This window comes from Polypterus senegalus, unplaced genomic scaffold (assembly GCF_016835505.1).
Source record: "Polypterus senegalus isolate Bchr_013 unplaced genomic scaffold, ASM1683550v1 scaffold_3270, whole genome shotgun sequence".
In the NCBI taxonomy this organism is placed as follows: domain Eukaryota; kingdom Metazoa; phylum Chordata; class Cladistia; order Polypteriformes; family Polypteridae; genus Polypterus; species Polypterus senegalus.
In genome coordinates this window covers 9,052-23,179 of record NW_024380814.1, presented here as the reverse complement: position 1 = coordinate 23,179, position 14,128 = coordinate 9,052, and the positions used below count along the sequence as shown (strand labels likewise).

The window sequence follows — 14,128 nt, the reverse complement described above, 5'->3', positions numbered from 1 at the left end:
TCGCAGCAGAGAATGTTGTGGCGCAAGCAAAACATTGAACAAGCGCAAATGAAAAACTGAGCGAGAGGGTGCTATTGTGTGTATATGGATAAGCGCAAACACTGAAATACATTTTTGCCGCAAGCAATGAATTTTGTTCACTCAATTCAGCTTTTGTACGCACAAAATAAATTTCTCCTCAAATGCAACACTTGCATTTGTAATATTTTTTACGCAAGCCAGAATAGTGGCACTGAAATAACGCCATAAGCCATGATTGTGCTGTACAGTGGCTGTAGTGAAAGTTTGCTTGGATTTGCACGCGAGATACATGGTGGGCTTGCCAGACTCATTTCTCAAAAACGCTTTAAGTTTATTGGGCCCATATTGAACTCTATGCTGTTAAATAATTATGTGTGTTTCTTTTCTGATATTTTCAGGTTATTTCCTGCAAGGCTTTAAAAAGAATACAAGCCATTTGAGGCCAAAACCGCCTGCTGAGTAATTTCACCTGTTTCTCACATGCCAGGATTTATCGACTTCTTCCAACTCAGATCGGGAAGCATTTCTATAAGAGCAAGAAGTAAGGCTGTGCAACGAGTGGTCTTAATGTGTGAGGGAGCTTGGGAGGGATTTGTTGGTCACGCGCAGGTCTGATAGAAAGTAGTGACAAGGTATATGGTTGGTTGGACTTATTTCTGAATGTGAGAAAAAATCTGTAACAAATCGATTATTACTCTAAAACAAAGCATCACGGTGTTGACTTGCTGCCACTGCATCTGTCTTGAGTATTGGCCAGCAGGTAGCCATTTACTGCCACTGTTGCCTTTCTGTTTTTGGATGGTTTTTCTTTTTTTTTCAGTAAAGGAATTTATTTGTGCAGTTTGCTTGCTGGGTTTTTAAGATTTAAATCTCTCTTGTATTTTTTGTTTCCTTAGAGTACCCATCTCTGTGAACCTGAAACCAGCGGTCTTGGAGAATGAGATAAACAAGGTGATGAAGATGACTGTCCTCACTGTCACCAACAGAGGATGTTGTTGGTGAGTGATGTCCTTCCCAAGCAACGCTTTTTATAGGAGAGCCACTGCCTTGTTTACCGAGCTTACATTCTTCTTTCTCTACGTTAATTTATTTTCATTTAAAATGGATTGTCCAATTTCTGGTGCGTTAATTAAATGTGGCTCAAAAGGCCACATTTTCGTTAAACTTTAAGTTACTTGTGTGTACTAAACGGACGGCAGTTCCTACCCATTCTAGTGTTGGGCTCTGTGAGGGAGGCTACCTGCTGCTTAATTTTGAAGTTTAAATTATTAGACTGACCCACCTCAACCATACAACTACAGTAATCCTCGCTATATCAAGGCTCGACTTTCGTGCTTCACTCTATCGCTGATTTTATATGAAAGCATAACTAAATATATAACGCTGATTTTTCGCTGCTTTGCGGGTTCTTTTGACAATGTGTCTTTTTTACTTCCTGTATATGCTTCCTCAGTTGGTTTGCCCAGTTGATTTCATACAAGGGACGCTATTGGCGGATGACTGAGAAGCTAACCAATCACAGCACACGCAGTTAAGTTCTCCTGACTGAGAAGCTAACCAATCAGAGCACGCAGTTAAGTTCTCCTGACTGAGAAGCTAACCAATCAGAGCATGAGTTAAGTTCTCCTGACTGAGAAGCTAACCAATCAGAGCGCGAGTTAAGTTCCTGCCGTGCTGAATGCAGTGTTAACCAGGAAGTCTCGTCGCTCATTCAGCATCAACGTGTTTCGCTGTGTAAAGAGTTGTGCTCTTTTGTGTTTATCTTTGTGTGAGTCAAGCCCTTCATTATGGCTCCAAACGATCTGCTACTGCTTCAGGGCCGTGCCCAAGCGCTAAAAGGAAGATGTTAACGATTGCGAAAAGGTAAACGTTTTGGATTTGTTGAAGGCTACGATTCTTTTTATTTAAAAAGTAGGAAAGGAATATAAGATCTACGGCCGCAGTGTCCTTTTAACCAGGGTGCAAAACGAGTTGTAAGTGGGCGTAATAAGGCGGTAGTCTGGATGGAATCTGCTTTAGGGATTTGGATTGAAGAAGAACAAGGCGGTGCTACAGAGTCACCTGAAGAGACTCCTTTAGAAGAGCTGTAACGCTCTCCTTTGTTGTGCAGTAAAATTAAACTCATTGTTATCGGACAAGTCATCGTGTCATTGTTGGTGAGTAACTATAATTAATTTTCTACTTAGTACTTAGTACATGTATGACGCTTAGTGTCACTGTACACACATTTACTGTATATTATTTTTCTTGCAATGTATTTATTGCTGGTGGCCTGTCTATCATAATGGCTGTAACATATGTGATATCGGAGACACTCAATATCTTTAAAATAATATTTAGGTTTTACTGTATATAAACAGTGTGTTTATATACATAATTTCAATGACTCTTACCTAAAATCTAAGAGAATACAAAGGGATTGTGCTGTATAACTCTGTGGGGAATATTTATAAAGAGTGTGGGAGAGTTTATAAGGGCTTAAAATATATAAAAATAACCATACAAACAATATGGTTTCTACTTTGCGAATTTTCACCTATCGCGGGGGGTTCTGGAACGCAACTCCCGCGATCGAGGAGGGATTACTGTAGTAACCTTAAAGTTAGTGGGGCTGGAGCATATTTGCCTATAGGTCCCAAATGTTAATGTCCCCTTTGGGTGCCTAATGTTAAAAAAACGAAAATATGATTTGCGTCACGAGAAGAGAATAGGTTAGCCGCCTGTAGCGTCTGTTTGGTACAAGTACCAGCTTTAATTATATTATGTAGGAAGCTGTTAATTTTTCGTGAAAATCTGTGACAGTCTCGCACTGTAAATATAAGGGGTCTAGAGCAGGGGTTCTCAAACTCGGTCCTGTGGGACCCCCTGTGGCTGCAGGGTTTTGTTCCAACCAACTTCCATTTTTCATTGGACTCTTAGCCTAATTATGTGAGTCATTATTTCCCTGTTTCTGTGTTTTGGACTCAATGTAGAAATTACAAACTTAATTTGGTAGATTTTTATTAAAAAGTAATAAGTACTTATATGGGGAATATGTATTTTTTTAAATTATCAATATTTTCAACCTACTTTTCATTCTGCTTTTTCTGCTAATTAGCGGGTCTGACACTGAAGTCGTTGCTGCTTTCATCATTCTGGGGGTCTGCTATGCTGGTTGTTAATTGTCACTATTAGGGTTAAATCAGAGGTCACTAACAGGCGGACCTCGGTCCGCATCCGGACCGCAAAGCTGTCTCATACGGACCTTGACTTACAGCCAAAACAAAAGGTTATCATTTAAACATGATGGGGCGCTTCTATTTTTACCCGCGCAGCTTTGTAATCTTTACGGTAATGGTGAGGAAATACACAGTATATCTGCTAAGCCATTTCACGTGATACCTCTCATCCAATCAAGTCTGCGGATTCTAGTCGGTGAACGTTGTTTTACGAATCCATGTACGCAAACAGAGGAGGGATTTTTCAGAGATACGGTCGAAAAGAAGAAAGATAGTGAAACGTGTGTTAGAGGCAAGGTCAGGAACCGAAACGCGTTTGAAAGAAATGTAGCGATAAAAATAAAGACTACTGAGAGATACTGTGAGACTGTGCTGGATAAAGAAGAGACGAGTGACACGGCGAAAGGGACAGAAATATACGGAGCAAATGGCTGCCTCTAAAAGAAGGAAAGTGGACAGCAAAGTAGGGTATTTAAAAACTAAATATCGTTCCAGGCTCAACAATGAACACCTCCACATGTCTATGAGAATGGCTCTGACTCCATTCAAGACCAGGTTTAAAACCCTGGCAGGACAAGCTAGAGCTCAATTCTCTCACTGAGCAAAAAAGTGTGGCAATGAATATAAGAGGGGAAGAAAATGGGCATTTAAACCTGTTACATTGTTAAGATGTGTTGAGATTTGTTATCTGTGAAATTGGTTGAGACTTGAGTCAAAATGTGAAACAGAAAAGGGGAAATGTTAAGCTTTTTCTCCATTCCTTTTGTATTCTTCTGAAGTTTAGCACTTTATTTAAGCATGCACAGTTTTCATAATTTATTTTTGTCTTATTTTGAAGTGCAGCCCTACTTTTGTTTATTAAATTAAAGAAGAAATTATACACTGACAGAACAAAAAAGTACATATTTGCAGTCATACATAAATGTTCAGTTCTGTGTTTGAAAATAAATATTGTCAAAAGGATTATGAATTGTACTAAACTAATTTGATTTGAAAGTCTAGTATTAATTACATGCAGATGTTGATACAACTACTAGGCTACTTAAATAGACATGATACTAAATAGTTAAGACAACATGATCTTCAGACGGACCGGACCTTTGCTTCAAGAAATTTTCTCTGACTGGACCTCGATAGATTTTAGTTGAAGACCCCTGGGTTAAATGAACGGAGAAAACTACACGGGAAAATCATAGGAAAACAATAAAAGAGAGTTAAGCATTTATAGCTTTAGAAAAAAATAGAAATATTTCTACTGTAAATGTCTCTCTATTATAAAAAATAAAATGTTGGCAGGGAGATGAGACGTGAGCTTCTCAGAAGATGATTTGACGTCCCACGAGTAGGGATAGGAATCAAAATCCGGTTCTTGTTGAGAACCGGTCCTTCCCACTGTTTCAATTCCTTGGAATTGTTTGCCATTTTTGCAAACGATTCCCCTATCGATTCCAGTCACCTCGAATGACGTCGCCACGTTGCGTAGCGTCCTTTACCCAGCAGGAAACATGGCGCTAAGTGGCACAAGCGCCAAAAGTTTGCAAAGTAGATATTTCATCAAAGGGAACGCTACTTAATATGCAAAAGCATTTCCTCACAAAACACGCGATAACCTTAAATGAATGTCGTGTTTTGATCCTCGGACTAGTGAATCTCAACCCAGCAGCAACGGTAACGCGTTTGCAAGTCCTCTTCCGTAATACGGCAGGTAACTAATCAACTAACATTGCATATTATGTTAGCGTTGATTTGCCTTATTGCAAAACCTGCTATTACTGTGCATTGCATTTAGATGACCATGACGAGTTCTCGCTTCAGTCTACCGGTAGCTTCTCGTTTCACAGAGTGTGTGCAGGCGTCCTCCACCCCGTCTGAGAGGGTGTTCTCCACAGCTGGAGAGACCATAAGTCCAGAAAGATCACATATCCTTCCTGAAAAGCAGATACAGTATGCTTATATTTCTGTAAAAGAATTGTTAATTCTCCATAGTTTATGGTTGCAGAATTGCACAGTGCACAGTTCCATTGGACTTGACTTGATTGTATTTGTTGCTGGCTGATGTAGTTTTATTTTTGAGTGCTCAGCTCATATATACTTTTAAAAAGGAGAGTGTAAATGTTACTGGACATTCTTGTGTAATTGCTACAGAATAATTTATGTTATACTTTGTTATTGCTACAGAAGAATATTTGTTTTATTATTATTTTACATTTACAAATTTTTTTTCTGGGGACCCCGTGGCACCCCATCGAGGAGCCGTAGGCTGTGGATCTCTTAAGATCTCACTGTTGGGTTTGTAAGGTCATGCTACTCCTAAATTTCTATCTTGTTCAAAGATAAGATATAAAACAAAGTTCTAAGCTAAGCGACCTGTGTGTTCTCCTTTTTTAAAGAATCGATAGGAGAATCGAATTGTTAAACAGAATCGAAAATAGAATCGGAATCTGAAAATCTTATCAATTCCTATCCCTATTCACGAGAGACACTTTAATGTCACGTGAGACAAGGTAGTGAGACAGAAGGACGGCTGCTGTACAGGCTTTTAAATGATCGACGCGCAGTGCGACAAGCAGAACACGCAGCAGCAGCACAAAGCCAGCAGCTGATCCGTCTGCATCTCCTTAGCGTATGTTCAGCTCCCCCCCTTCACAGGAGAGACGCAAAGTGGCAGGAGCGTAGCGCGCCTCCTGTGCGGTTGAGCTAAGCGATTGAGACATGATCATCTCAGAGAGACTCTTTGACAAAACGTGAGATTATACATTACAATCTTAGGAAGCAAAACCAGTGAGACGGTTGTAGCGAGTTCCTCTTAAGTTGGATGAGGAGCCCGACACACAGAAAATCTCCTGCTCTTAAGAAAAATAATTCTATTAGGAACGGAACCAGACCAAACCTTAGCCCCAATTTTATGTCCTCAGCTAGCGTTGTTTTTTATGAATTTATAAAAAGGAAATAGCCACCCCAACAATTATTTAAACAAACAAAAAGAATATGTATTATAAATCAATCAAATAAACGATAAACACCCTCTAACCAATCCTTAGCAAATCTTTAACAACTAAACAAACCCTAATAACACTTCTGTGATACACTCCCCATAAAACGGCAAAACAGAAAAGATAGGAAGAAAGAAAGCAAGCAAGGAAAAGAAATGCAAATATCCCCTCTTTACAGACAACACGCCTAGGTTCACAGCACTGAAATATATATATACAAATATAAATTAGACACACATACAGTCCCCCCATGTTCCCCAGTCCCTTCGATATTAACTTTGTTTTAAGTCTCTATCAACACGACCTTGGAAGTCTGCAATAGATCCAGTGATCAAGTCAGATATGTTCCGCTGACTCATATGCTGTATATATATGTAAAAGAAGCGATCTCACCGGCCTGGCTGTCACAAGCCATCTACTAAAGCAGATTGGGACCGACCAGGACTGAGGGAGTAACAAGAGAGGCAAATGTTCAAAACAGAAGGTAATTTATTTATACCACGATAAAAAAAATTATTGAAGTTGTTGAAGGAAAAAAAGAACAAAAAAAATGATGGACAAAAATGTATAAATAATCCAGTGATAAGACACAATCAAATTATAAAGAGAAAAAAAAGACAAAAATAGAAATTGGGAAACACCAAGGCTCTTAGGCCTTGTTCACACGGGCGTTAAAATCGAGCGTTTTTTGCGGTCGTAGCGTCCGGTGAGCGCGGATCGCGCCGTGTTTTCTACACGTAGGAGTCAATGAGAGTGTTCACACGGGCTTTGGTGCGCGGCGTTTGTCCGCGGCGTTTATATGGCATCAAAAAGCGTTGCATGCAGCTTTTCTTGCCGCTCAAAACCAACAACGCAAGGAAACCGCTTCAGTTCGTTTTCTGCGCGTTTATTTTACGCTTCGGAGGAGCGTGAGGGCATTTCAGTGCATAACACCGGTGTAAGCGCACACTCAACTACTGTTTCCTTACCTCAAAGTGACAAGTAGTCTCTCTTCGGGGATAACACCAAGTCGCATATTGGTTGATCGGCGTGCAATGTGGCATTGCACCGCTGCAGCAGACAATCAAAAGTGGAAACCGACATCCGACAGTAGTACAAAAATTTTGCTGAAATTTTCGATTTCTTCATAAAGCACAAAAACTTCCTTTAACTTCGGCGTGTGGAGTCAGAGGATGAACCCAGTAGCGGGCGCGATTTTTCTCTCCCTACGCCAGCATTAGTATTTTAAAATAAGAAGATTAATATCTAACATAGCAAAATGGTCCATATTGAAAGGAGGCACCTCAAATAAAACGACAAGGGCTTTCATATCCAGTTCCCGACACTGCCTCCACAGGTTAACACACAAACTACAATTTGGGCTGCAGGCTGGCGTTAGACAGAGACAAACCAACGCCCGTGGAGAAGTCAATCGATCGCCACCACAAAATGCAACATAAACGCGTCTAGGACGCTCAGAGGAAGTTCGTTTATCCAAAAACTTAACGCCGTGTGAACAAGGCCTAACCCTAATATAATCAATTCCCGTTCAGTGAAAAGTCCAGGGCAGCCTTAAAATAATACCAAAACTAGACTCTGTTTCAGTCCAGGTCACCAGTATTAACTCCTCCAAAAAAAAAATCTGGAGTCGTTTTTTTTTTGGTCCTCAGGAGCTTAACCCACTCCTTTACCGCAACCAACAGCTCAGCCGCTAGGCACCTCTTAGGCTGTGCCTCGCACTACCTACTTTTTCTCCCTTTTCTTTTCTTCCCCTGTTCTTGCGGCCACAACAGTATTTAAAGCCTTTTCCATTGCCAGGATCAGCTTACCTAATCATAGGAAGGAACCATTTAAGTCCTGCCGGGGGAAATCGTCCACTGCTAGTACAAATCAAAATAGCCGACAACAACATCTACATAATAAAACAGTAAACAACAAAACAACACCACATTTATACCTAACCTTGAGGTTACCAATAAACAAACTTAGAGATTACGATACATGTACACTACTAACGCAACTTGGACTCCCCCTATAGCTGTCGTTTGATCTTCCCAGGCACCTGTGACTGCATTTAGCGTCTGTGCCCTTGTTAAATGGAAAAAAAACCCGATCGAAAAAATGGTATGTAGCGCGCAACAATTGCAATCTAACCATATGGTAAAACATCTAGAAAATAAACTAAACAACCGGAGGGTAAGCCCAAAAATCCTAAATGAAAAAAAAAATCTTTCTTCCCCCTGAGGTAAACTTGCTGATATCTTGTTCACACTTAAAACTTTGATAGTCCTGCCCCATTTCCATTTAATCCACCAGGTATCAGCATTACGGTGAGGCTATAAGCGCCACACTGGCAGCATTCCTTTGTTGAAAGATGAAGTCCGTCTCACCCGGGTGTCTTGGCATTAGAGTCCGTCCATTGCCGACTCCCGCGCCATAAAAGCAAAGTAAAGCCATGTGCTCCGACACTCCTTTTCTGTGCACCCAACCGTCCTTATCACGGAGTCTTACTTGCTTTACCGCAAGCTTCTTGTTTTACCTTCACCTTCCCAACTCCTTCTTAAACAGTCGTTCTTCTCACTCTCCTCTTTAAAATACTCTCCTCCTTGCCTTTTAAAGTCCATTCCCCTTATGTCACACCAAAGCACGTTTTGGCAAGGACCCACAGGCGTGGTTTGGCCTCCTACTTCCCTTAAAGAGATACCCACAGACAGTTACTCCCTTGGACATAAACTTCTAAAGAGAGCAAGCGGCAGAAACAGTTAAAGGCACAAAAAATATGTGACAACCGTTACATGGTGACTTTTGCATGTTACCCTACCTACAAACAATTTCAAACAAGGTCACGGACGTCTAACCTAGCAGTTGTTGGATTGCTTTTGGCAGACACAGTTCATGTGCCTCCAGCTCTTTAAACAACGACAAGCAGAACACGCAGATCACCAGCAGCAGCTGCAGCAAGCCAGCAAATGATCTGAGTGCATCTCCTTAATGTGCGTTCTGCCCCTACCTCCTCCCCGCCCCCCCGCCTCTTGACAACGCTTGAAGCTGCAGAGACGAGAAGTGGCAAAAGGACAGCTACTATACAGGCTTTTAAATGATTGGCACAAAGTGTGACAAGCAGAACACGCAGCTCGCCAGTAGCAAGACGGCAGCTGAACCGACCGCATCTCTTTAGCATACGTTCAGACCCCCCCTTCACAATGTGAGCAGTGTTATACATCCTGCGAGAGAGGTTTAACCATGCCAGGAAATATAGGACAAATATTGTTTTTAATGAAGTTTTAAAGTAAAAGTGAAAATAATGCATATGTAACAATTCCCATGAAAATAACAATCTCTTTAAATTGTTTGTCCAGTAAACCAAACCCGGGGGTGGGCGAGCGAAGCGAGCAGGGTGCGGAGCCCCCTAGTCTTGTAATTGTAAATAACCAGACTGTTGTGTTTTTCTGAATGAAGAATAAGAGAAGAGAATATAAAAGACCAGATAATTAAATTTGATCAGTTGTTATTGGTTATTATCACCAATTGTGAATCTGGCTGGAGCAAAAACCTGCAGCCACAGGGGGCTGTCGGGACCGAGTTTGGGAACCACTGGGATGATACGGATTTTAGTCGCTCAGTTTTATTTTATACTAGCTGTGTAAGCCCGTGCTGCAAAGCCTGACCTCCTGGAAACCATGGATTCTGGCACTTCAGTCAGTTAATCGCATCAGTTGTGCATTAGCGGCTCAGCGAGGTTCTCTTTCCTCTGTGGTTTTGTTTTACCAACGTGGTCCAGTCCGTTGTCTTTCAGCGGCTGAGCGAGTTTCTCTTTCCTCAGAGGTTTCACTTTGCGATGTACTCGCCTCGTTTGTGTTTTAGCGGCTGAGTGAGTTTCTCTTTTCTCTGCACTTTCACTTTGGCGACAGAGTCGATTACTTTAAACTTCATGCTATAGCTTTGCACTTCCAGGCCAGACAGACAGACAGACATACAGACACACTTCCATGGGTGGATGTTTATATATAAGATGGTACCCTTTGCAGATCATTCTGTCACAAGGCACTTGGCACATATGCTACAACAGCTTTTAGCACCATAGAGAAATCTTACTGAGATTTCTACCAGTTTGTGGAATTGTTTTCCGCTCCCTCAACCTCATTTCATCAGATTTTTTTTGTATTAGAGGTTCTCTGGGATCAGTCACAGTAATGGATCAATCAGGTGCAAAATACCCAAGGGGGTGTCTGAACAGTAAGATGGTCTGGGCGTACAGCTCACACCTAATGTACTAAAATGGGCCAGAATAGGCTGCTCTTTTTGAGGAGACTCTAGGCCTTCAATATGTGTGATAAGCTGCTGGGGATGCTCTACCGTCCATGGTAGCCAGTGTCACTTCTGTGTTGGGATCTACTGGTATGGAGCACAAGCTGACTGATTAAACTGATCAGGAAGGGTCAGCTGTATTATAAGATCGACCCTCTGCTCACTGGAGCCCATGATGAAAAAGGGCATATGGGCAAAATTAGAGGGCATCATGGCTATTGCTGCCTGTCCTGTCCATGACGTCATGTCCACCTTTAGTCTTTAGATTATTGCAGGACAGAGTGCTTAGAGGTGATATTAAGGCTCTGGTTTTGCCCAAAGCCATCAAACTGTGAAGTGTCTTCTCCCAGTGTGTCTGACTTCACTCAATTATTATAACACACATATTAGATAGATACAGTAGATAGATGTGAAAAGCACTATATGATAGATAAATAGATAGATACTTTATTAATCCCAAGGAGAAATTCACATAATCCAGCAGCAGCATACTGATAAAGAACAATATTAAATTAAAGAGTGATAACAATGCAGGGAAAGCAGACAATAACTTTGTATAATGTTAAGCGCTTACCAAGTGGGTGGAATTGAACAGTCGTGATAGTGTGGGGTCTCCTCAGTCTGTCAATGGAGCATAGATGTTGGGTTTCTTTTTATGATTATCGTTATTAATATGTATGGCTATGGGATTATTAATTACCGGTAACGGCGCATACTGGTATATGATAATCTGCAATGAATACACTTGACTTGTAGTTTTCCTCCTCTTCTCTGTACGTTTAGCATTCTTTTGCTCAGAGGTTGATGCGCTTGCTGCTTCCTGAGCAGCTCTTCTTTTCTCCACCCTAGCGGCCCGCTGCTTCTCTTCTTTTTTCGTCGGGCATCTTTTCGCATTATAATTGATTAAGTCCGTGTTTGTGTTGCAATTACTTAGTACATTTTCCTTCATTTTTCACTTAAACTGGCACTTAAGTCTTCAATCTGCCTCAAGAATGATTGAAGATATGAAGAGGTAGGGGAAGTGACGGCGAAGGTGGTAGGGATTGAGAACGGCGCCTGTACGCATGCGTCGCACGGCCGATGCTGAGAGTTGATTCTACAATAAAATAAAAAGGAATAACCTTGGAGGTCAATCATCACCCCAAAAACAGATAGTAGACGTCACATAGTATATGTGTACCAAATTTCAGGTCAACGGATCAAACGATTTGCTAACTACAGGTGATTTAAAATCCTGGACAGACAAACGGACAACCACAGTAGCGTATTATATATGAAGATGTATTAGTTTGACCTTTTTTCCATTTTTGCTAATTTTATGTCCTGTATTGCTGTAGAAGCAAATCGGTATCCTTCTTTTATCCTTTTAGTGTCATTTCTGTCTGTGCCCATCCAGCTGATCATATCTTGGTTGAATCAGTGGGTGGGAGTCAAGTTAAAAAATCACACTGACCCAGAATGCCTTTGTGTCTCTTACAGTAACGTCAAGGTGGCCCATTCTAGGATGACGATTGAACAGGTGGTAGAGAATATCTGTGTGGTAGTTGGCGTCATTGCTGCAAAGCTTTACAAAGTAAGTTCTTGTTGGCCTTCTTCCAGTTCTCATGTCTTTTTGTTTAAGCTTGCCCATAGCTAGTGCTTCATCTAAAGATGGCGGAGCGGGGCTGGCTTGGTTTGTATCCGTGTGGACCAAAGCCAGATACCATTTTGATGAAATGATCTGTATTTGCATACCTACAGTGCCACGCTTTGCTTTCCACTCTGTGCAGCAGGGCACATACACTTCACACACTGGGAGACGCATTAAGACGTCTTGTTCTTCAGTTGTTGCTTGAAACGATTCTTGTCAAATTTACCAAATCAACTGCATTCCTGGGCATTAGCTCACAGATAAACCGTTACATGGGCATTGTGTTATCTGCTTTCATGTTTAAGTGATTGTGCTATTTTGTGTTGCAGAAAGCAACAAATATAAAAGTCATCCATTTAAAGAGCAGCTCCTCGATTGCTTTGCCAATCTACACATCACCCCTTCACCACCTGGACGATCTGGACAGTGAGTTATTGAAAGAGCGGAACAAAAGGAAGGTTGGTACAGTTTAATTCAGCTTATTTGTTGGATCCCTGCTTCTTCTTGGGTATTTACAGTGATTTCTGGGGAGGAGGGTGCAGTAATTACAATACAACTTATCACGAGTGCAGGTACAGAGCACTTTGAGCAATTCTCCATTAAAATCTCTAATTACTAAATACAGAGCTAGTACACATGCAAATGCAGATTTCTTAAAATACACAAAGAACAAAGTAGATTCCCATTAAAGATAAATGGAAATTAACCCAATCTGTCCGTTAATTAACCGATGAACTATGGACAGCAGGCAAAGATGGAGATTAAAATTGTAAAAGTGAATGTCTGAAAACACAGTCCCAATCCTGGAGACCTCGGCCAACTGGTTGTACTCTCTCCCTGCTTTTTCTTTAGTGGTGTCTGCCCTGGCCATCCAATTTGATGATTCTTAACCGTCTGATGATTCATCTTGTGTATATTTATTATACAATTGTATTGTCATGGAAGTTCTCTATTCGTAGTTTTGGTTCTCCTATGCCATGTAGGTGTGTATAGGTGCTTTCCCACAGCAGGAACCAGTGAGTTCCTGTAGATTGTAGGCCCTGGGCTACTTGTGGTCCCTGGCGCCTCTTTCATGTGTTGCGCTCCCACCGCACAACTGGAACCGTGTAACCTTTATGAAAAATCTGTAGCAGTCGAAGAAGAGTGGTGCAGTGCAAATTGAGGGGCATTCGGGATTTCACAGGAGACTTCGATGCAGTGCATGGCTCGGCGCACCCTGGAGGCCACGATGAAGAGCAATGTGGCACGGCGCGCCTGTCACCTTCATGTGATGATGCGGGTTCTGCTTCCCGCTCCCACTTCCTTTTTAGGAGCTCTTGAACCCAACACCGTCGGTAATGTAACCGGATGAGCTGGACAATGAGGACACCAACGAAGCAAGGGGAAGGTGTGAAGTGCAGAAGTGCCCGAAGTAATTTTCCCCCATGGGATTGTATGTAAATACAATTAATCCGTTCTGGACTGTACGAGCTATATGTATATGTATTTTTTTTTTTTTTAAGATTTTTAAGCACAAAAATAGTTAATTATACCATAGAATGCACAGCGTAATAGTTTTACTAAATGTTTACTTACTTCTTCTGGTCACTCCAGCTCCTTGATCGCTCAGCTGGAGCGACTGCTTCCTTCTGCCCCACCGAGTGTCGGCCAAAACACCCCGCTTGGCTCTCGCTCTCTCTCTCTCTCGCTTGCGCTCTCTCTGTCTCTCTCTCTCTATCTCTCTCTTTCTTTCTTTCTCTCGTGCTCTCGCTCTCTCGCGCTCACTTGCGCTCTGTCTCTCGTGCTCTCTCTCACTTGCTCGCTGCACAGGGAGAGACTGAACACGTGCGGAAATTATTGGCGCGTATGAACCGGAAGGGAAACTGGCTTGTTTGTCACCTGAGTGTGTGGTCATGAACAGATTGAAAAGTTTGGCAAACTTTTTGGTCGTAACCCGATTTGTACTTGGTCCGAGATGTTTGTGACCCGAGGTTCGATTG

The 14,128-nt window shown here is 41.7% G+C and overlaps 1 protein-coding gene across 1 annotated transcript; it reads left to right on the top strand.

The window, feature by feature from the left end:
• Nucleotides 1-507: 507 nt before the first annotated feature.
• On the top strand, nt 508-12,607 carry LOC120520373 (ribosomal L1 domain-containing protein 1-like; the record flags this gene model as incomplete). Its single annotated transcript, XM_039742789.1, has 4 exons — nt 508-562; nt 918-1,019; nt 11,999-12,092; nt 12,479-12,607. Coding segments are annotated over exons 2-4 (267 nt in total), but the record flags the coding sequence as incomplete, so codon positions are not given.
• Nucleotides 12,608-14,128: the final 1,521 nt, after the last annotated feature.